Raw genomic sequence first — 22,503 nt, forward strand, 5'->3', positions numbered from 1 at the left:
GGGACAATTAGTCCCTTGCGATTTGTTTTGGTCATGATTAGTGCCACATTGCCTTCACAGTTGAAATGCTCTGTGTGCAATGACACTTATGGAAACTGCATCATCTTTCCAGAAGGCAGAAGCAACTGATGCCACCTTCTGTCTTTTACTCCCTTGAAGCAAGCAGTAGGTTGTAAATTCTTCTAGTGTGGCTTTGTGGAACTGGTGCTTTCTTTCCCTCCGTTTAAGCAAGAACACTGGCAAGCTGCCTGCCCTCCCCTGAGAGCCTCATCCTCCAGGTTTATTTGCACACTGCTTGCCAAATGCCTAAAAAAAGGAACCAATCAGATTGCATTTGCTTAATGCATTAATGAATCTGCTTAGGTGTCATCAAGTCTAATTTCTTAGTGAGCTGTGACAGCTTAATGCCTCGGGACTGAATAGCTGAGGAGAAGTTGCAGGGTGATGGATGGCCAGAGGAGTGCTGAAACCTGAGGACTTTACCATGCCATGTCCCCCAGCCCAGAGTTAAACTCCCCTGGGTACTAATGGAAGCATGTAAACAAAAAACAAAGATGAAGGTAGGTCTCCCTTCTTGTCATTCTTGCAGCAAACATGTTATTTGCTTTGTGGTTAATGCCCTTTGCCAAAGGAACTTGAACTCCTTGGCTAGCTGCATGGGAGTAGATTTTACTTGTTAGTGTTTGAGTCATAGTTTCAAAAATTTTTTTTAAAGGATCATTTGGGAATGCAGGATTATAATAGCCTTTGTTATTCCTGGCAAAATGCATGTGAAAACCAGATTAAATATATGCTAGCTCCTTCCCTGTCTCCTGTGGTGATGCATCGACGGCTCTGTAGCAGATATGTTTTATGTGCAAGGGCTGGTACACAAAATTCTGACACTTCTGAAAAAGCAGCCTGTAGCCAGTGGCACTGACCCTCAAAGAAACAGTGTGCTGCATGCCTCTTCACACTGGGAAGGCCACTCAGCTGCTGAAATGACAGCGGTTGGCCTTTTGGCTGGTGTGAGGAGGGTGCCTGGATCCATCCTTACAGGGGTCCACCAGGGCTTTTGAGGTGAGCCTTAGCAGATGTTCAGTCCAAACAGACTGCATTAGAGCTCAGAGGAACAGGTCAGTGGTTTTCCTTCATCACACACAGTTAGGCTTGCCTTAAATGCCCAGTGTAACAGGCTTCAAGGCTCTGCAGCCAGACCCTGTGTTCACTCCTTTGTTGGCTGAACCGGTGGCACATTTTGGTCTATCTCAGGCAAGGTTCCATTGCTGAATGCTGTGCCCATCTGGATTGCAGGAGTGTGTGCAAGTCTTGTGTGCACCGTATCCCTTCCACAGCCCCTCCGGGGCTCTCCTTAGGGCTTCATTGGGGACCAGTGGGACCAGTGAGATCCCAGTGGGCCATTCCTTTGCTTTAGGAAAAAAACTGGCCGAGAACTTCCTCTTGGATGTTGTAGCTTCTCTGGGAAGTTTCTAAAACTTTAAACTTCCTACAAAAGCACTAGGCATATTAGCCAAAATATAATTCTTTTTAGTGGGAACTTAACAAGGCAAGTATTTGATGTAAAAATGAGCTGCTTTTGTTTGCACAGCTTTGTCAAATGTTTCAAATGTTTCTGAACCTCTCAACTACTGTTTGGCTGAAAATTATTTTGATCATTTTTGCCTGTCCTGTGGAAAATAGAAGACCACAACCAAACTATGTGTTTGGAGAAAATATGTATTTTTATTGAAGAATATACTTCCAGTGAAGGTTTTTATTGCCTCTTTAAAAAAATGCACAGACTCCAGGCTACATAAAGAAGCTTTATTCCATCTTTTAGTCTGTGTGCTGAAGGTTTTCCCCTGACATTTAAAATCAATTACAGGTTTGCTATTAGCACTGATGGAAATGAGATAAGACCTAAACTGTCATCTCTTCTCGTGGTTTCCTGTGGCTCCTGTGGTTAAAAGAAAAAACCAACCCAACCCAAACCCAAACCCCAAAAACTTGAGCAGCCAGAATCAATCAGCCCTAGGGTATATTATAATTTCATGGCCAGTGTTTGCCCCACAGACCCAGAGATCTTTGACAGCTGTAGAGAGCAAGATGACTCTGCCTGAGCCTCCAGCAGAGCCTGTCACAGTATTAGACTTGCCATTAGACCCAGATTTCAAGGACACTTCTTTATTTGGGCACTTATCTTACACTCCTGGGTACAAACAATACAAATCTCCACTGTCTTTCAGTAACTGCTCAAAAATCATCAAATTCAGCATTATCCACATTGATACGGAGCAGCACTCGATGCCCCACAGCACAGCACAAAACTATTCCCTGCAGGAAGGTCACCTTTTAGTCCTCTCATTTCTTGAGAGGCAGCATATCTTGTAAAAAGCCTCGCTGAAAGTCTCAGAAAATGTTGTTAACTAGATGATGGAGTTTTATGTTCAAGAAAGATGGTGGAGTCCTGGCTTTGCTTTAAGATAATGGTGAAACCACTGACATAATCGCTCTCACTCAGATAAGGAATCGAATGATACAGCATGAGTAACGTGTATGAAGAAAGATTTGTTTCCTTAGCAGCTGAAGCTATCACAGTGGTATCCACAGTATCTCAGGACTGAGCGATGGGAAACCAGTGACCGTCCAGGCTGAAAACTTGTGTTTCCAAATTCTGTGCCTCGGTTTCCCCATCTGCAAAGAAGGGATAACCCTACTTGGCTAGTTTACCAAAATGCTTTCTTATCTGTGGCTGAATGCCTAGAGTTTCTTGCAGAAAAATGTGTGGTGAAGGCAAAGTGCATGCTGATGAACTTCCCTTGATCCTGAGGAAAAAAACATAGAAAGGATCTCTAGCCTAAAGCAAGCTTGCAGTGTAGCTGGGCAAGACCATCAACAACATGTGGAGAAGAACATACTGTTGCAGCCGGAGAGCAGAGAGGATATGAGAAGGTATATGTGTACTGCAAAACGCAGCGCTCCATTGAGCGGCTGACCCTTGTTCTTGGTGAGGCTGTGTGGGATCTACTTTGAAGGGCCTTGAGGAGCAGCTGGCTTGGGATCTACAAACTGGTTAGCAGTCACCTCTACCCAGGCACTAGTTCCATGTGAAGTTTTTCTCCCTGCCCCCAAATTCTCCTTTTTTTGGCGCTCACATAGTCTCTTCCAGATGTACTGATGTTTCAATTACCTGCCTGCCTCTAGGTGCAGTCACAGAGGCCTAATTTTGCACGGAGGCTCGAATTGCTTTGAGCTCTGCCAACATGGGATTTATGGCATTTCAATACACTTGTTGTTTGCCTCTTCGTGAGCAAACTCTGCTTCATACAAAAGGCTTAGCGCACAACTACCAGCTTGATGAAAAAGAGCTGTCTGCTAAATGAGCTGTTCCCACCGTGCTGCCACTGCCTCAGAGCGGGCAGGGGTGATGCCATTCCTCCTCGGTTCTCCCACCGATGCGCTGTGCCTGCAGAATTCCCCCATACTTCATTTCTGGCATCTAGTGTAAACGATAGCTTGGCTATTTTTCATTTGTTATTATCGTCTGCTGTGGGCTAGTGACTGGAAATCATTTTCTGCCCAGGACTGACAGGGATAATGCGATTCAGAAGAGGAGCCGTTTCTCAAAATGTCCACAGGCTGGGCATGGCAGCTGTTTGATTTCAGCAGGGTCAGACTCGGTCCTCTAATTCCTACTATTTCCCTTCCCTGCCCCAGGAGGTTCAATGAAGGGAAAAGGAGGCAGGATTGCATCCTATACAATTGTATTTCAAAAGCACCTATATAAACAAACAAGTAAAACCAAAGTCCACCGCCCCTTTCACACAAGTTAAATTCAAGGTAGCCATACAAAACTTTTTCTCCACTGCAGGCACAGAGTTTTGTTTAAAATAGTGAAGGTAAAAAGGGGAATATATCCATCTACCACTGCAGTCTCCTCCATGAATTTATTGTGCTCTGTTAATACTCAGATTTTGTTGTTGTTTGGTGGTTTTTTTTTTTAAAGAAAAATCCACCAGCCTGTGCCTATTTTTCCTTTCTGTAGCGCTCAGGCAGCTAATTTCTGGAGCTGTAGAGGATTTGAATGGAAAGCCGTTAACAAGGAAATGGGGTCCTTCCTCATCGTGTCTCGTCTCCGTGTTTATTTTGTCGCGACGTCCTCCAGTACAGGAAAGTGAAGAAGAAGCTGTTACATCACCGTCTGTTTGAGACAGGCCGTTACCTGCCTGTGAGTCTGGGTATCCTCCAGCTTGTGGTATGTGCTTTGCCAAGCTCTTATCAGGGACTGATGAAAGTGTGTTTCAGGACCTCTTCAAAGTTGATGGCAGGTAAAATGAGTTGCAGGCCTAATTTCTCTTGTCTCTATCTCCAATTCAAGTCTCTATTACCTTTATTACATAGATGTTCAATAGCCTAAACAAGTCTTTTCATCTGATAACATTTTTATTTTTCCATCGAAATGATCACACTTTTTTTGTCTTTCAGAAATGAATGAAACAAGATCTTTTCCAGCTGTTTCTAAGACTTACAGTAAAGAAACAGCTCTGATTCTCTGTGTCACTTTTCTCCCAGTGAATTCAGGGCCGGCCACTGTCTGACCCATGCTGTGAGATCGGGGGTACGGAGATGACTTAGCAGATCCAGCATCCCAAACATGGTTTGGTGGCTGCCACCTGGTAAAACATGTGGGAAAACATGGGCTTCTAAACATGCCTACCCTGCACCTTCATCCTTCATCTCCATGGTGGTCTGTCTGTTACCATGAAAGTACCTGTTGTTTTACAGGTTTTGAGTTTGTGTGTTCTCTGCTTGTAAACTTCATGAGCCGTTTGTATCAGAAATGCAGTCCTAAAGCCTTAGCCCTGCACTCCAAACTGTGCCGACAAATTTTCTGCTTGGCAGATGAATGGTACTGAGGGGAAAAATGGGGCTCTTGAGACAAGTGCAACTAATCTTTCTGTAGGTGCAGAGGGATTTTAAAGTCTGAGGACTGAACTCTGCATCACTGGGGCTCAATTCACGGTTCTTGCCTTGGCTTTAATGTGGTGTTGTGGGAAAGTGTTTTATTTTTTGTGCAGCTTTGATGTTGTGCAGCTGCCTCACTGTGTACAGTAGCTCGCTGAAGCACTTAAAAGCAAGTCATCAGGGCCTGTAACCCCTGCAGTTGTACTTCAAGGCAGCAGAGGGGGTATAGGAGGGCTGCAGTTAGCACTTTGTGTTGCTCTGTAATAGTGGTCCGTGGTGCAGCATCGGTGGAGCTAATGGACTTTGCCCACCCCTTTAGAGGTGCACCAGCCCAGGTCTGCCTCCAACAGACAGGTACCCATGCTGATGTTCAGGAGACTGGGCATTCAGTAAAAACCATAGCATCTGGGTTCAGTTTTCAAAATTATTTGTGCTAAATTCTGGTAAACCTGGGGGAAGGCTTTGGTCTTTTGAGTCATTTCTAACTCTCAGGAATATGAGGAGTGTATTTGCATACTCTGGGTTAGCAAAGTGGCTTGCTGGTACTGCTTTTACCATGCCTGTGCAAAAAACAGGGTATTTTTTTTTCTTTTTTCTTGTGTCCATCTGCCCCCAGACTTTGTGTTTGCAAAGGGCATCTTGAGGTGATGATTGGTTTCTTGTTTTGGTTTTTTTTTTTCCCCTTGTTATGTAACAACAACAGTTCTGTTAATGTAAAGCAAATGAAATGCAGACCTGTACTAGACAGCAGGCACTAGCAGCTGGTTTCTCTGTGTCCCCAGATGAGGTGCAGCTTCCTGTGGCTGCTGACTCTTCAGGTAGCCAGAGCAAACAGATGGTGAGATGCTGTGCTTGGCAGAGAGTTAAAGCCTGCAATTAGCCAATATGCAGTTAACTAGATTAGCAACATGGGGAACCAAGTGGCCTTGGTTTAGGACCACATGATCCTGAATAAATTAGGTAGCAAAGCACTGTGTGTGTACAGTGTCCTGGATCAGCCAAGGGTGTTAGAGGGGTTCTGGGCAATCCTGAATTGGGCTGTTTTTCTGCTGCCTCGTGGAGGTTTCCAGTCTCTGTTCCAGTTTGTGGGTCCTCTTTGGGGACTGGTGCTGTGATGTGCTTGAGTATCTGGGACACCTTGTCCTTGTCCTCTAGGGCACACTTGCAGCTTGGAGCTTATTTGCCTGCATCCCTTTGTATCATGAATGTACAAGAAGCATCCTGAAGTCCTTTTTTCAATCCTTACAGAAGTTAAAATATTCTCTGTGACTTCCCAGGCATACAGCAATTTCTATTCCACTGCTATATTGAAGAAGCACTGGAAATAGGCTTTTGCCTCATCAAGGTCTGATCTGGAAATGTGTCTGAGGTAGGTGGTAAGTAGGTTGTCACTGTGTAGAATTAGGGTTACTCAGAATGGAGATAATTTTATAATTTCATGGAAGAATCTGAGAAAAAATATCAAATGTCCAGGTCTAGAACTTACTTTCTCACAGAAATAATTGAAACAAGCACTTTTTCACAAATCACATAATTTTTGTAGAATTATTGTGTTCTCCATCAAAAAAATTTGCAAGCTGTAGTCAAGATACTCTATCCATCAACCTGAAAGCTCCTGGTCCCCACATGTAAAGCTCTGATAATGGTTAGCTGGCATGTCTTAATATAGTACCTCTGTAAATGAGGGTAGTGCTCTTAAACCCTATGTTGTTTTAGGTTTCTTTTTGAAACACCTCAGCATTTTCTCTTCCAGCTGACACAATCCCAGTTGTTACCCTGCCACAGACAGTTGTCACTAGATCAAGAGAAGCTGTGTTTTGCTGGTCTCACTGCAGTTTATTTACTCTGAGGTCCTAAGTGAGGTTTGGAGCACTTTTGGCTGCCTCAGTTTTTCAGTGCACTTTAACACTGCTTGAGTCACCTCATGAAGAGGTGTTAAGTGCCACTTGTGGCAATGCAAACTGCTCTGGGCTCATCAGAGGGAATTTGCAATGTAATTGTGAGTCCAAAGTATTACTGTCATAATTTTCCCTGACCTTAGTGTTTCTGAGTCTGTGTGTTTATGCTTTAAAGTGTAAAGTTGTCATTTCCTTTCCCATTTTCTTTCATAAGCTTTGTTCAGAAAACACATCTCCTTTAAGGAAACCAAAGCACTGTTTTTCTGAGATTTTTGTTTCAGGCAATGGCCTCAGCATGCAGCAGTGCCGAAGTCTTCCACTGCAACAGAGAATTCTGAAAATGTAGATGTTGAAGCCACAGGTTTTTCTACCTTGCATGTTTTCGTATCTTAACAGCTCTTTTCTGCTTGCCTTCCACGGCATTGAGGTGCATGCCCTGCACACTTCACTTGTCACTCTTTGGATAATTTGATTTATTCTTCATGACAACACTTGGTGGAGGAAGGGTTATAGAAGGTGGTATCCCTCTCAAAGCCTTCAGGCTCCTGCTGATTAGGGGACAGTGTCTAATGAATAAGGAACAGCCAGAGAAGTCTTGATGCTCCCCAGGGCTGGGCAAAACAGAGGCAGATGGAGAGAGGCAGATACAGCAGTATCTGTGTTTTTCCTGTTGTCTGTCCATCTTTCTTCTCTCTTTTCCTATCACTGTGAATTCAGGATTGATAAAAATGAACATTTTAAAAAGGTCTGTATAAGCTCACCAGCTCCAGACCTGTCTGCTGGGCTCTAATTAACATTTGCTTTGTGCACTTGGGCCGTTTCCCTCACAGGCTCGAATGCCACGCAATATTGATCGCCCTTGCCCAATGCACAAATGAGGTTGCCATGGGGAAAGCCCAAGGGCTCCCAGTCCTGCGAACAAAAAAGAAACTGCCTGCGTGCCAGGAGGCTGCTGTGAAGGGCTGTGCTGCTCAGCAAGTGTACTATGTGAAAGAAAATGTGCTGAGAGGAATAGCTGAGCAGGTTTCTGGGTACAAGCATGTAAGGTGGCATGATTTCCGTCCCTGCTGCAGATGGCGGGGGGAAGCCCTGCTCAGCCCTGTGCTCCTGCCTACGGTGCCCCAAGGCTTCAAAGCAGAGTGTGGAGGTTTAGACAAATAAGTCCAAGATGTGTTTATTGAAATAGAGAGGCCATGCTTCATGTCTAGAGAAAGGGGATTTCAAGGCAATTTTTGTTAACTTGTGAGGAATGATTGGACTGCTCTGTCAGGGAGGACTGGCGGAGGTGCTTGGGGTGCTATGGATGGATGAGAGAGAGGGTTTGATCTCGTAGCAAGGTTTATCCCATGGCTGTCTCAAGGAATGATGTGATAGCCATCACCAGGTTCATTTCCAGGATGCACGTGAACACATGGACACTGCCCCTTCCTTGTGTAATGTAACGCATCATTACAGGGTGTGCAGGTGACATAAGAGCATGGCCACGTGGATGATGCTGCTGGAGGTGAAGTGGTTCTGACACTAGTTAGGTTCAGGACGGAAGGTACTCTGTTCCCTGATTATGGCTGCAATTTTTTTCTTCCTTTTAGAAAGGATGAAATAAAACTTTGGCTTGCTGTTTTTAAGGCTAAGCATGTAGGCTTTCAAGTTTCTCTTTGGTTGCGTCTGTCCCATCAGCTTCAGTATTACTGAGCCAAAAGAAAAGAGAGTGTAAGCAGGTGTTCAGGGAGACTGGACATTAGATGCTCCTGGGTGGTCCTTAGTCTGACCAGCTGACTACCTTTGCTCTACTTTTGTCACTTTTGCGTGATTTAACAATGGTCATGCTTTTCAGTGCTGCTAATGCTGTTTCCCCGTAGAAGTGCTCATTTTGAGACACCCAGGAGCTTAACTTTTTCACTAGAGCTGAGCTTGTAGCTCATTGCTGGCCCCTTCAATTAAAGGGAACAACCAAACACTGTTTTGGGGAAAGTCCTTTGAAGAGCTACTGCCACCAATATTTTATGGTAACATCCCTAGCTGATGGCTGTGCCAGCTCTGTTAGATGATGCACACACATGTAGGAAGAGACAATTCCCTACCTTAAAGGGTTTGCCTTAAAAGAAAATATGGGGAAAGGTGAACAAGCAGCATTTCTGCTACGCTTGCTTTGCAGGCAGGAGCTGGAGTAGATTAAGTCTTGCATGAAGCCTCCAACACAGCTGAGACAGAATTTTCCTTGTGTCTCTTAAGGTCTAAAGCAGTGCTGGAGTCTGAGGGTAGTCCTCTGCCTCTTGTTTGTAGCAAAAGGGAGAAGCCTTTTGGGAGAATTCTCCTGTTTCATGCAGGAGATGTCACATTTGGGGACCCATTTGCTGCAGTCAGCTCATTTTCTGCCGTTCTGTGATATATAGGGTTGTCATTTTCTCACATGTCTGATTACTCAGCCTTGAAGAAGCTGAGAGAATTGTGTGGTTTAAGATGACTCATTGTAAGGCTGAATCCTTTACTCCTACAGCACCAGTACCAACGGGGTGGCTCAGCAGTAACAAGAAGATGCTTCCCTTTGGCTTTGCTGCTGCTTTTACTAAGTGAGGTGACAGTCATCTCCCCAAATCGCAACAGGGTGCGTGTGCTGCCTTTGCTTGTTGGAGAAGGATTGGTAACTCCTGCAGATGGTTTTCTGTGGGGTTTTTTTTTCCCCTGTAGGAGCTGAATTATTGTACATTTTTACAGCTAAAAACCCCTTCCCACTTATCTGTTGGCTTGCAGGTTGGATACAGTGGCTCGGGACTTGCTGCTTAGTGTCTGAATTCCTTTTCTCATAATACCTGTGTGGACACTCTCCATCCAAGCAGTTGTAAAGACAGGTTGAGCTGCCATTCCCCATGGTTAACAGAGAACCTCATGTGAACCCTTGCACCTCTGCACAAAATTTCTCTCTCTGTTTGTGTACATGGGTGTTTATAAAACCAGCCAGCAGTGACCTTGTTATGGAAAATTTCCAAACAAAATATTATTTTCACATTTGGAAGTAGCTTTTGAGTGAGCATAACAACAACAAAACACACACAGTAGCAAAACTAAATTTCTGCTCTGCATTGCATATTGCGTAATTATCACCAGCACAGGGGAGAGGTATAAAAAATTTGTAATGGGGCTGGTGGAGAATTCTAGTTTGGCAGCATTTAGTGGAGAGTGCAGCGACTGTGGACATGCCACATTGGAGAGGGCCAGGCTGAAGCAATTAGCTCTTCTCTTTTCCTAACCTTGCCTGAATGTGGTGCTTTCTGTAGGGCTGGTATGGATTTACACCAATCTAACTGAGAGGGGCTCCAGGCTCACACTGCCTAGCTAAGCAATTTACCATGCAGAGATGTCATCAAATCCTGCAGTGAAGGGGGTGGAAACTTTCCCCTCCCTTTTACCAGTTTCCAGCAGATGCATACTTTGCTGTTTGCTTGGGCGTTGTGCACAGCTTTAGGCATGATTCTCATGCAGTGGTGGCAAGCAGGCAGGGAGGGACCAGGAACATGTTGCAGGTCAGAGTGTGTCCCTGCCTGAAGGTCTGGGTGCTGCTGAGGTCCCTCAGGTGTTTGCGGCTGCGGCACCCAGGGATCTGCCTGCCAGCCCTGCAGGCAAAAGATATTCCTTGCATCTCACGCTCAAGATTTCTTCAGAGAAGTGGTTGCTATGCAGCCTTGTTTATTCCTGGTGTCTGGCACTGTTTGCCTGCTGAGCTCGTACACCTGGAAGGGGGAGCCTGCTGTACTCCTGGAGAAGGGGTCCAGCTTCACAAATGGCTGTCCCTGCTTCCAGTTGTGGAAACACAGGGTCTGGAACAGAAGAAATCCTTGTTTCCTTGTGGGAGGCAACCCCCAGCAGGGTTTTACAGCTCCCAGGGGGAATACAAGCTTAACAACGTGGAGCTAGATTTCCACAGTGAAGGACACGCATGTTTGTGAAGGAGGTTGGTGGATAGCCCTGTCTCATGCGCTGTTGCTTTCTCAGCAAGGTGGTGCTCTGGCGGGGGCTGGCAGGAGCCAGGCAGAGGGGTTGCTTTTACTATGCTCTGGTGGAGGTTGCTGGGTGCAAGCGTCTCTCCCAGAAGGCAATAAAATCTGGGGAAAGATTGATGATTTTTCCTTTTATTTTTCTCTTTTCAAAAGTTGTTTTGAAGTTTTAAAGCCACATGAGGGAAGCTTCTGCTGGGTGACTCCAGCCGTGTGCTGGAGAGTTTGGGTGTCATTTAAAAAAGACACAGTCCTGGGACGTGTGGAAGAGCAGCAACTCTTCAGTGGCGGATGGAAGGAGGAGAGAGGAGGACAGGTGGGAGCTGCAGAGCAGATGGAGTGGTTTGTTGACAGGGAAATGGGAAGCTCCTCTTCATAAGAAGAGCAACAGCCTGGTCTCTGCCTCACCACGGGAGGCAGAGTGAGAGCTCCCACCTTGGCTCAGGTGCTGCCCTCAGGCTCCCAGGGCTTGTTTTGCTGCTGTGTGTGGGCAAATGGGCAAGTCCCCCACTCAGCTCCTGCTCAAACTCCCCTTGCTCTGACTGAGGCCAAAAAGCAAACACTGGACCTTTGGTCCTTCCTGGGCTCCCACTGTTATTTTCCAGGTAGAATCAAGGAAGGTTGAACTCAAATCAACTTTCTGAAGTGGGCCCTGCTGAGGTTTAGGTCAGTGTTATATGGCTCCTGGGGGTGACGGTTCACCCCTGCAGGATAGTAATCAAGTCTGCTCTTGCCAATGGTTTAAATTGCTGAGTTTCACTAAGTTTAAGCATGGCACCTCACTCCAAAGGATGTGGGGGAAAAGTGCATTTTCCTGCAAGCAAAGAGAGTAGAAGCAAACTTTAGTGAGCTCACAGTCTCTCTGATACGTAAATGCCTAGTCCCAAAGCAATATCATGCTACGAACAAATTGCCTCCAGGTTAGCCTCTGTTTTCAAACGCGTTTTTTACTAAAAGCATGAAGCTCTGAAAATTGAATCTGGGAAAGGTGTAGGAGGATGAGGAGGAAAGATCCACAGTCTAACACATCTTGAATTTCTTTTAGGGTGCAGAGATGCTGGCCTGCCACAGCAGTAGGGGGAGGACAAACCAAACTCTCTGAAGGATTGAGATACAGGGATTCTGCACATTATCAGAGGTGTTTGCTGGTTACTTTCTCCCTCCGTTTCTCTCTTTCTCTCTCTGGAGATAATGCCTTTGCTTCACTTGTTTTTTCATTCCCTTTCTTCCTGGTAATATCTATGCTTCCTCACCCCTAACAATTTAGCAAGCTGGGGCTTTGCTGCAGAGACCGCTGCTGTAATGACAGTGGTAACTGCTCCTATTTGCATAATATCCATCACCCCAGGGCATTTGAGAGCTTTGCAAAGCTTCCAAGCATCATTTGCATTTTTCCGTTGGAGATACTGACCTGTAAGAAACAAAAGTTGACTTGTTAAAAAATCTGTGGCCTGCAGAGGTCACGTTTATATGCTCCTAACTTTTCTCTGGCCTTAAGATTTGTATTTCTGGCCTTGAGATTTATATTTCTATTTCTTTGCAGGCCAGGCAATGAATCAGCAGTAGACCTAGCCTGCTTCTGCAGTCTTCCACTTTTCATGCTGTTCTTCGGCTTTGTTCACTTTTGGACGTTGGAAGTGATGGCAGTTTGGAAACGTGGTATTTTCTGTCAGGTCAGTGAGCCAAACCATTGCAAGGTTTCATCAGACAGCAGTACTATGTTGTGTGTTCATATCTGGGAGCTCTTTTTTGTCCCCTTCCCTGTAAAGCATTGCTGTTTGCTGCAGAGACAGCCTATTACTCCTTTACCTCTCCAGCTCACCCAATGCTGCCAGCTGGTAGATGTTGAAAAATACTAATTTGTCCACCTTGACTGAAGATCCTGCACTGGGGCCTCTGGGCACCATGGTGTGGGGCTCTAAGGAGCAGGTCAGATGCAAGACACCTCCTGTGTTTAGCAGGCATGAGCCCATGGACACTTGGGCGCTCTAGGGATTTAAATGCCTGTGGAGTTAGGTGATACCTTGTAGGTTAGGTGAATGGAGGTGTTGTGGTTTAACCCCAGCTGGCAACTAAGCACCACACAGCCGCTCACTCACCTCCCTCACAGTGGGATGGGGGAGAGAATCAGAAGGGTTAAAGTGAGAAAAACTTGTGAGCTGAGATAAAGGCATTTTAATAGGTAAAGCAAAAGCTATGCACACAAGCAAAGCAAAAAAACGAATCCATACAACACTTCCCATCAGCAGGCAGGTATTCAGCCATCTCCAGGAAAGCAGGGCTCCATCACGTGTAACGGTTACTTGGGAAGACAAATGCCATCACTCCAAACATCCCCCCCTTCCTTCTTTATCCCCCAGCTTTATCTGCTGAGCATGACGTCATATGGCATGGGATATCCCTTGGGTCAGTTGGGGTCAGCTGTCCCGGCTGTGTCCCCTCCCAACTCCTTGTGCCCCCCCAGCCTGCTCACTGGTGGGGTGAGGTGAGAAGCAGAAAAGGCCTTGGCTCTGGCTAAGCACTGCTCAGCAGGAATGAAAACATCCCTGTGTTATCAACACTGTTTTCAGCACAAATCCAAAACATAGCCCTATACTAGCTACTATGAAGAAAATTAACTCTGTCCCAGCCAAAACCAGCACAGGAAGCTTTAAATATTTCAGTGATGCTTGAATAGCAGACTTAGGCCCTGAACAAAACAGAGGTGCTTAGATACTGTAAAGACCAGGGAATAAATTCTAAGCAGTGGGAACTGTTGTATTTCAAGGTTCATACAGCACTAACAACAGTACTGGGACTTTAGTGGAATAGATATAAGAGTAGTAAAATGGACAATTAAACTGGTCTCGTTAAAGGATATGCTCCTGTTTTTGCATGTCAGCCCTGCACCTCATGCTCCCAATGCTTGTTACTCATAATGAAAAATTTCAATACAGAACTCGGATCCCATGTTGCAACTGAATGAAATTGCTTCATATCATTGACAATTTCCCTGCCTGGTGATTACACAGGAACAGGACAGAGCCCTTAGGATGCTCACTTGGAGTTATCTTGGATTTATGCAGCTGTTTGTGGAAACCTGCTCTAGTCAGACTGCTTGGAGTTGGTTTGTGCCTTTGCAAAAGATGTGTGGAACAGTATGCAGGGCCCTATCAGGAGAAAACCACTGGCCAGGGAACATATTTTAGTAGCCCTCTGGGATGGCTTCACACAGGAGTATGGGGTGGGAGACCACTCTCCCTGAGGCAGCTGAGAGGAAGGCACTGAGGCAGACAAGCCTGGTATTTCTAAGGAAAATGCTTTACAAGAAACCGGTGTGAACCAACAAACAGCTGGTCTAACATTTCAAGACATGGGCCACTGGTTGGACTTAATTTGAGGATATATTAGTTCAAGGTGCTGATTGTGACTGCTTCTGTAGCCAAGCCTTGAGTGTTGGGCATTTAGAGCCTTTCCAAGAGTCCTTCATGGCAGAAATCCCACGTGCTGTGAAGACCTGCTCTCAGAAGAGATGGCAGCAGCTGATCGTTGCCTGCTTTTTCTAGTGCTAGGCCCTGCAGCTTTACTGCTGCCAGCTAATTTATGTTCATACAGCATTAGCAGATGGAGGCCCCTCAGGGTGAGGACCTCTCTGCATGAGGTGCTCTGCAAACTCCTGCATGGCCTCAGCATCTTGCAGTTTCAGGGTCGTCTTCAAAGTGCCTCGATAAGGAGGGGAAATCTTTCAGTGCTTTTGGCCCAGGCTGGGTTATGCTCAAGGCAAAGGTGTGTCAGTGTACTTGGCTTCTTCTCATCTCATTGTGTCTGGCAGTCACAGGAGCCCACAGAGCAATCAATCACCCACCTTTGGGGAACAACCGCTCTGGGCCACAGCTCTAACAGAGACCTCAGTGGGAGCAAACTTGTGTACAGTACTCAAATAACCGTGGTGTCCAGCACAACACCTCATTAGAGCTGGAATGAGGGCTTGTTCAAGTGCTTTTTGAAGGAGCTAATGAGGTTTGGCATTCAGATCAGCTTATTCTCAACTCTTGATTTGCTGCCCTGGGTAAGCTGCTGCTTGTGGTAACTCTTGTTTCATGGTTGAGCAGCCTGGCTCTGCTGAGAAGCAGCCATTGTAGGAGCTTTTGATAGGGACATTGAACTTTTAAGATCTTCCAAATGAATGCTGAGGGCACAACTTGTAAAAAGAGCATCACGTGGGTGATGCTTTTCACGTTACATCTTTTGTCTGTGCTTCTTGCCATGCACAGTAAATATATGAGGAAGCAAGTTTGCTGGTTCAGAAATTCCTCAAAATGGTAAGAGAAAACAGATTTTGGCTGTGTTATCTTGCTTGGATCATTGCGCAGAAAGATACAGGAGCACTTCTTGTGACCTGTGTGTCTAACCTAAGTGGCTTTGACACCAAGAACTTAGAAAAGTGGGGAGAGATGCAATTAGTAGCACAGGGACCTGCCTCGTGATTCTCCTGCAGGCCTGGGGAAACTGCCCAGGTCCACTGGGCGATGGCTTTTTACTCTACATAAAAACTTCATACTACAGATGCGTTATGGCCCTGCAAGCTGAAATCCTCTGGCCAAAAAAAACCCCAAACAACTGTCATCACTCCAATTCCATTTTATCCTCACAACTAGCCTCTGGCTGGTGAGATACTGGGTTCAACCTCCACAGTGGCTCCAATCCTGACGGGCTCTGTAGGGTTGTTGGAATCAGCGTGTTTCACATAACAATACTGTATGTTTGCTGTGTTGGGAAGCCACCAGAGAAACAGCTTGTTAGTTGGGAACGAAAGTAATGATAGCATTAAATAATCTCTGTTTTCATTTACTGGGTGCTAATGATCCAAAGAAGCTGAAAATCCCAAAGAATGCATTTCCTTTTGATTAACCCAGCAGAAGGATGACAAGGAGTACAGTTACTGTCTATTGAAACATCACCAGGGCCTGGAGCTGTTCAAATGCATCTGCATTCCATTTTTTCTTCTTCAGAAAGCCATTTTCTAACACTTTTTTTCACTCAGCAGCAAACCACTGCTACTGTTCTCCTCTGTACAGAGAATGGCACCAGCTTGTTTTCCATGCTCTTATCAACAGTGGCAAAAGATGAATCCTGCACACCCAGTGCTTCCCCCAGGCTGCAGGCAAATTGCTCTGCTATTATCATTTGGGTTACAGTGGTTTCAGTGCAAGGGAGAAAGGGGTGGCCCTATATAGCTGTACATTTGGGGCTTTCCATATCATGTAGCTGGCCTGAATTAGGTACTATGCCCTGAATTTAGGTAATCAAGTCTTTGGTGGCCATGGAGGTGCCATAAGTAATGCCCTTCCTAATTATGCTTTATAGCATGCTAGCGTTTAGGTAGGACAGACTGGCAGAGGAACAAAACTGAGGCATGGAGAGCCTGACTTTGTGTAACAGGGTTAAGTCAGTGGTAGAGGCAGCCTCTGTTTTAGCTACAGGATACATTAATTTCTGGTACTTACTGCTTTCTTTTGGGCATTTTTAATACCTTAAGCAATGGGACATGCTCAGCTTCATTTAGGAGGTGATCTTAACCAGGCAAAATTGCTGCTGGCATATTTCTTAGATATTCATCCTATGCAATGAGACCAAAGAAAATATACCTTAATCCCTGCTTTATGTCCTAGTCCCACTTGCAATGATACCTCTACCCCTTGTTTTAAAGTACAGTCCAAATAGACCTATATTTGTATTTTTAAGGGTATTTAGTGCCTGCCTTTTGTTGAAAGTAATGGGAATTAGGCTCTAAAAGCTCTCCAAGCACCTTCATTCATTGACCTTAAGCTGTCTCTGTGAATTTATCTAGACTAACAAAAAGAGTGAAAGCCAGAAGTGGGTTAACTGTCTCCGCTAACTCCAGCCTTTCTAAAATCACTTGTTTTACTCCAGATGAATGCTTTGATAGCTTTTGAGCAGAGTTAAATCTCTTGGGCAGGGGGTGGAGCAGCACAGGGCTTTGCTGCAATACGAACAATTTCTATTAAAATTTGCTTGAGGATGCCATTTTATCTGATTGTAAGTTTGATTGATAGCAGGGTACCTCAAGTCCTTGTACAGCATTCCTTGTTATTTGTTTTAAGCTTACAGAACAAATTAATAGGGACCTGCCTTTGCTTCCACTGAGTGCAGAGGCATTTTTCCTTCTGTAATACTTTAACTGAACTGTGTCTGTGATTCATCCTTCTGGCTGCACTGAGCAACCATGTGATAGTCGCTCTGTTTGCAGAGCTTTGGAGGCACCTATGAGTGGATTTTCAAAAGCGGTTCACACTGGCATCCTTCTGTACTTACTGACGTTTATAGGAATTTTACTGCTGGCTTACCATTCTGACCTCTGATCCTAAGGCACGCTCTGCAAAATCCCCTCTTACCTCTCACTTAGGCCACAAGAAATGGGCTGATATGTTTAAGGAAGCCCAAGCCCTGTATAGTGACTAAAGTCTGTCAGAAGGTGAAAAGAAATCTCTATAGAGAGTTTTGAGGTGAAAGAAACCAAACTGGTAAGGAAACAGACTGCAGGGACTGAAGCTGATGAGTGTCACGTTTTGCTATAGCACTAACCTGAAGGGCTAAGCCTAAACTTCCTTTACTTTCATATACCTGTGCACTATAACACCGTCTACAACTCCACTGGTCCTGTGGGATGTGCATTTGTTGATGTGAGCGTGGCATATAGTTTCTGGATAGCTGGCATCTCTAAATATGCGTTATGCCATAGCCTCAGGCTTTCTGAGGTGCTGCAAGTGCTATAGGTAACTCAGCAACACTATAAATGCAGGCAATTTAGCTACAAGGGCAGTTGTTTCAACTGCTTTTCTCCTTCCTTTCCCACTTGGTGGCAGATCTGGCAGTATTTGGCTTGTGTTTTAAATTGTGGCTCAGAATTACTAATGGATGTGTGATAAAATCTTACCGATCCCTTTCTATGGAAAAAAATCTTGCAGATGGGTGGAAAGTGCTAGAGAATAGGGGTTACACACCAGTCTCCAGTATTGTTAGCCCGGTGCCCCCCCCCCCTAAAATCCAGGTACATTTGTATTAAAAAGGAGCAAATTATTCTAACCCCCATTTTTTTTTTTTTTGGTTGCTCTTGGGGCAAGTCCAATGTGGCCTTAAAACTCTTCGTTATCAAATGTGTGGAATGATGCTCCTGCTGCAGCGGCAGTGCCGAGCTCAGTGGGAACAACTCCAGCATGTTGCACTGGGTCCAGCAGCAGTGGGTGCGGTGAGACACTTGCCTCTGCTGCCATGCTCATACAGCCATGGGGAGAACAGCTGCTGGGGCGGAGTTATGTCTCCCCCGTTATGCCAACAGCAGTCTTCCTCCAGCATTGGGACTTTATGGCCATGATTTTGACAGGATTTGGAAAATGCGTAGCTTGAATGTATTTTTATGCTGTTTTAACACCACCTGACTTGAGCAGTTTCATATGCAGGAACCCTTGTATGCGGGGCAATGCCAGGGATCGGTGGCTGTCACTTGCACTAGCAGTGTTATTTTTCCATATAGGCTCCTGATGCTGCTGGGAAACCCACCAGCAGTTGTATCAGGCCCAGCGACCAGCGGCACATCGAGTAGACTCTTATCTGCAAAGAGCCCACTGCCTCCCCTGCCATGGAAACACAAGATGATTTCGCAGCAGGTGAAGGGCTGCAGCAGACTGGAGACTTCTTCATCCAGGGCTTGTTGCAATCCCGTTCCTGCAGCCTTTGCCTGGAAGATGTTCGCCTACAGCGGCCGTGCCAGTTCCCAGGAATGCTGCTCGGCTCAGGGAGGCAGAGCGTGTACAAAACCTGCATTCAAAGCGCTGATCACGAGACCCTGGAGACGCTGGCAAGTGCAGCAGCTATTCTTCATGCTGTACAAGTGTATCTTCATGCTGAGAGCCCAGCCTCAGAGGCTGCGTAGTGGGGAGGATATTGGTCTGGACAAGGGGTAGGGAAACATGCTGTGTATAATTTTGAATTTTCAGGAACAGCCAAGATGAGAAATTTTTTGAGGCAGGCCATGTTTATGTTGGTTTTGAGTGTCTCTGCAGTAAAGAAAGTAGGGAATAAACCTGTGTAATAATGAAGCAGAAAAAAGGAGAATGTTTGGATGGACAATTTGCATCATACAAATACAGTAATCAAATAAGCCCACTGAATATTGGGGACATCTAATGCAGAGTGCAAACCTTCTTTTAGTATAACACCTGGTGATTCATTGTTTGTGTCTTCATACTTTCTTTATTGTGATGAGAAATAAAAAACCCAACAAAACCCAACCCAAAATTGACTGGGAATTACAGAAACAAAGGACTTTCAAACTAGTTTTGGAAAGCTTCTACTTACTAGACATTGCCAAATCCTAAAGACTGTTGTGGGTTGCCTACCCTTTGAAAGGAAAGGAAAGAAAAGAACTCCTGTAGTCCTGGATGGGCCACTAACGGAAACATATGCAAATTGGTAGAACGTTCCGTTGTCATAGCGCTGGAATGCCGGTTCCTCCCCAGGCAGACTAGGCTAAAGTCAAACTGACAGTTGCAGCGGTCAGGACTGCTGGTCAGTACTGGTATGTACCCTGGTTTGACTCCAGCTGGCAAATAAGAACCACACAGCCGCTTGCTTCCTCACCCCTGGTGGGATGAGGGAGGGAATTGGAAAGGTAAAAGTGAGAAAATTCATGGGTTGAGCTATAGTTCAATAGGTAAAGCAAAAGCTGCATGCGCAAGCAAAGTGAAATAAGGAATTAATTCACCACTTCCCACGGGCAGGCAGGTGTTCAGCCATCTCCAGGAAAGCAGGGCTCCATCATACCTAGTGGTTACTTGGGAAGACAAAATACCATCACTCCAAACATCCCCCCTTCCTTCTTTATCCCCCAGCTTTATATGGTGAGCATGACATCGTATGGTCTGGGATATCCCTCAGGTCAGTTGGGGTCAGCTGTCCCGGCTGTGTCCCCTCCCAACTTCTTGTGCCCCCCCAGCCTGCTCACTGGTGGGGTGAGGTGAGAAGCAGAAAAGGCCTTGGCTCTGGGTAAGCACTGCTCAGCAGGAATGAAAACATCCCTGTATTACTGAGGTTGTTTTCAGCACAAATCCAAAACATAGCCCCATACTAGCTACTATGAAGAAAATTAACTCTATCACAGCCAAAACCAGCACAGTGTGTTAGTTTTCTATGGAGAAAGGGTGTCTGTTTTTACCTCTCTATATCAAATGCTGCAAATCTGAGTAATTTGTACTGTCCTTATTTTAAGGCCAAGTACCACGGCTCAGGTTCTCTCTACTATGGGACCATTCCCAAGTTCAAACCCAGATGCACAGTTCTGCGAAGTGGAAGCATTGATTCGAACCTGCAGTTTTGTGGCAGCAGCTGGATTGCTGAAGAAGGTGAGAACGGAAATGGGTTGAATATGCAATGGTGGTCTCAGCCAAATGGACACCCCCCCCCCGATTTCAGGGAGAAATGGTCCTTGGAGGTCAGTCCTCATGTGCTGGCTCTGTATCAGAGTAGGTGGCTGGCAGAGAGCTGCAGAAGATCCTGCTCTCCTCCAGTGGTGTGCATGGCATCACATCTCTGTCACTAGCTCATTATGCTTTCTCCTTTATCAACAGTAGCTAAATCACTACTACTGCCAGCCAGGACAGGGCCTGTGGCCCAACTGGCTATAAATTTGGCATGGGAATGAGATATGAATTCTTTTCCTATCATTGCTATCCATGTGTGGTCTTGCAATAGGTAAATTCCCACTTCTTCCTCTGCTTGCCCATCAGATCAGACCTTGAGGATGGGATGGTGCTACAGAAACACTGGCAAGGTCTACCTACTTGCTGAGATGTCTTTATGCTTTCCAGAAATACCAGTAGCACCGTGTGGGTCTATTGGTAGCCTTTACAGAAGCCAAGTCCTGAAATGGGAATCTTTTTTTCCCCTCTTACCGGTGGGGCCTTCAATCTCTCTCTCCTGGCTTGCTAGCTCAATGCTCTTCAGAAGAATTAAACTGATGCTAGTTTTATGAAAAATAAAACCAAACTGATCTTCTGAATGATTAAAAAAAAGTTGAATGCCTCACTCATTAGATGTGTTGATTGTAAATATGTGAGGTCAACTAACTAATTTGTTCCCTTTCACCTGATCTACAGCTCCTTTTCAGTCCATATTAACAACCCAGATGAAGAAGCAGCCTAGTTCATGGGATGGGGGTGGAGTTAGGAAATTTGTGCACCCAAGGGCGATCTCTCCTGTGCCTGGCTGGTTCAGCAAGGGTAGTGTGCACGACCTCAGCACTGGGGCTGGAGGTTCTCCCTCCCGCCTTTCTCACGAAGCCATGACCCAGGACCCCAGAGAGAGGGATGTGAGCAGTGCTGCCCTGGAAACCATTCAGATCAAGGACAAGCTGAAGACAAGGATGATGTCTGAGGACCTGTTAGCCTCACAGAGAGGTAAGGTGGGAGCCTGTATGTTCTCTTGTGGGAAGAAGGGTCTTTCGCCAGCCTACAGAGCTAGCACACATTCCCAGTGAACATTTCTCCCCTGCACGTGCCCCCCTGTGATAACCTGCCCGGCTCTCGGTCCCCTGTGTAGCCCTCCTGTTGCTGTAAGGGTGTACAACTGTGGGGCAGGGAGAGGAGCAGAAGGGTGTACGTGCAGGAGACGTATTCTGTGTAAGTACAGGTCCGTGGGCTCCCTGTTGCCTGACAAGAGCCTGGAGGACCAGGGTGTTCCTCTGATGGCTCTGTGGAAGTGGGAAAGTATTGTCCACTGGCCTGCTTCAAGTGGCTGCCAGCATGAGCATATTTCCCTGTGCAGTTATTTAGAAGTTTCTAAGAAATCTGTCCAATGAAATATCTAGCTTCAGCTGCTTTAGGTTTGTAGTGCTGCTTCTATTATGCTATGTGTCTCCACTTTACAGGCCTGACTGACTGCAGTGACCCTAAGGGGGTTACCCAGAAGCCAGTAGTTTCTAGGTCACCTTCCCAGAGGCTCCTGGTAACCTCCAAGCCCATGTCTCCTATCCAGAACAGCCTTCCTTTCTCAGAGCCCACCAGGATGAGCAATGGAGAGCAGGAGCATGGGGAAAACGCCACAGGCTGTGATGACAGTGATGGGAATAACAAGGAGCTGATGTCAGAGGGAAAAGGATATAAAGTAAGGAAACCAAGCCATATCACATGTGGTGGATCTTCAGTTTATTTCCTGTAGGTAGAGCTCTGAGATCTTCTTCTCCTGTGGTGTGATCCCAGGGAAGCAGCTGAGCCAAGGAAGAGTTCAGCCGGACATCGTGCTTCAGGCTGTCTTTGCAACACATGTACTGCAGACTTCATGTCCTCGACATATGTCAGTAGGAGAAGAGGTCTTTAAATAGTTTCTGTGCTCTCTAATGGCTCGTGCTGTGTTTTATGATTGAAAAAACACCAGCAACCAGTTGGAGCAACTAAATGTGTCTAATCTGGTCAAGCATATCCTTCTACAGTTAGTGAAATACATGTATCTGTGAACCATCTGTACATTGCAGTTACTGTTGCAGACCCACCAGTGTCTTGGTGGCTTTTTATATCAGCTCTGTCTGTTTTAGATGGAAAAAGATGTTTGCTGGAGCAGGCAGTCCTCCAAACTAAAGTTTAGGTTGCCTCAGCTTTTGAGTTGTACAGCTATGT

General features: G+C 45.7%; 1 protein-coding gene across 8 annotated transcripts in view; it reads left to right on the forward strand.

Moving 5' to 3' along the window:
- The first annotated feature begins 401 nt into the window (after positions 1-401).
- The window catches only part of TOGARAM2 (TOG array regulator of axonemal microtubules 2), a 53,136-nt gene continuing 31,034 nt past the window's right edge, over positions 402-22,503 (forward strand). For 3 of the 8 annotated variants that reach the window (XM_069799950.1, XM_069799954.1, XM_069799958.1), the window contains exons 1-6: positions 402-560; positions 4,025-4,307; positions 18,369-18,501; positions 20,103-20,235; positions 20,989-21,288; positions 21,759-21,994. In XM_069799950.1, coding sequence (XP_069656051.1) covers positions 4,237-4,307; positions 18,369-18,501; positions 20,103-20,235; positions 20,989-21,288; positions 21,759-21,994 — 873 coding nt within the window. In that variant the 5' untranslated portion in view covers positions 402-560; positions 4,025-4,236. Of the gene's footprint in view, positions 561-4,024; positions 4,308-11,879; positions 11,973-12,377; positions 12,508-18,368; positions 18,502-20,102; positions 20,236-20,988; positions 21,289-21,758; positions 21,995-22,503 lie in introns of all 8 variants that reach the window. The other 5 variants (XM_069799952.1, XM_069799955.1, XM_069799953.1 and 2 more) reach the window with 5 other exon arrangements.

This window comes from Haliaeetus albicilla, chromosome 13 (genome assembly GCF_947461875.1).
Source record: "Haliaeetus albicilla chromosome 13, bHalAlb1.1, whole genome shotgun sequence".
NCBI classification, from domain to species: domain Eukaryota; kingdom Metazoa; phylum Chordata; class Aves; order Accipitriformes; family Accipitridae; genus Haliaeetus; species Haliaeetus albicilla.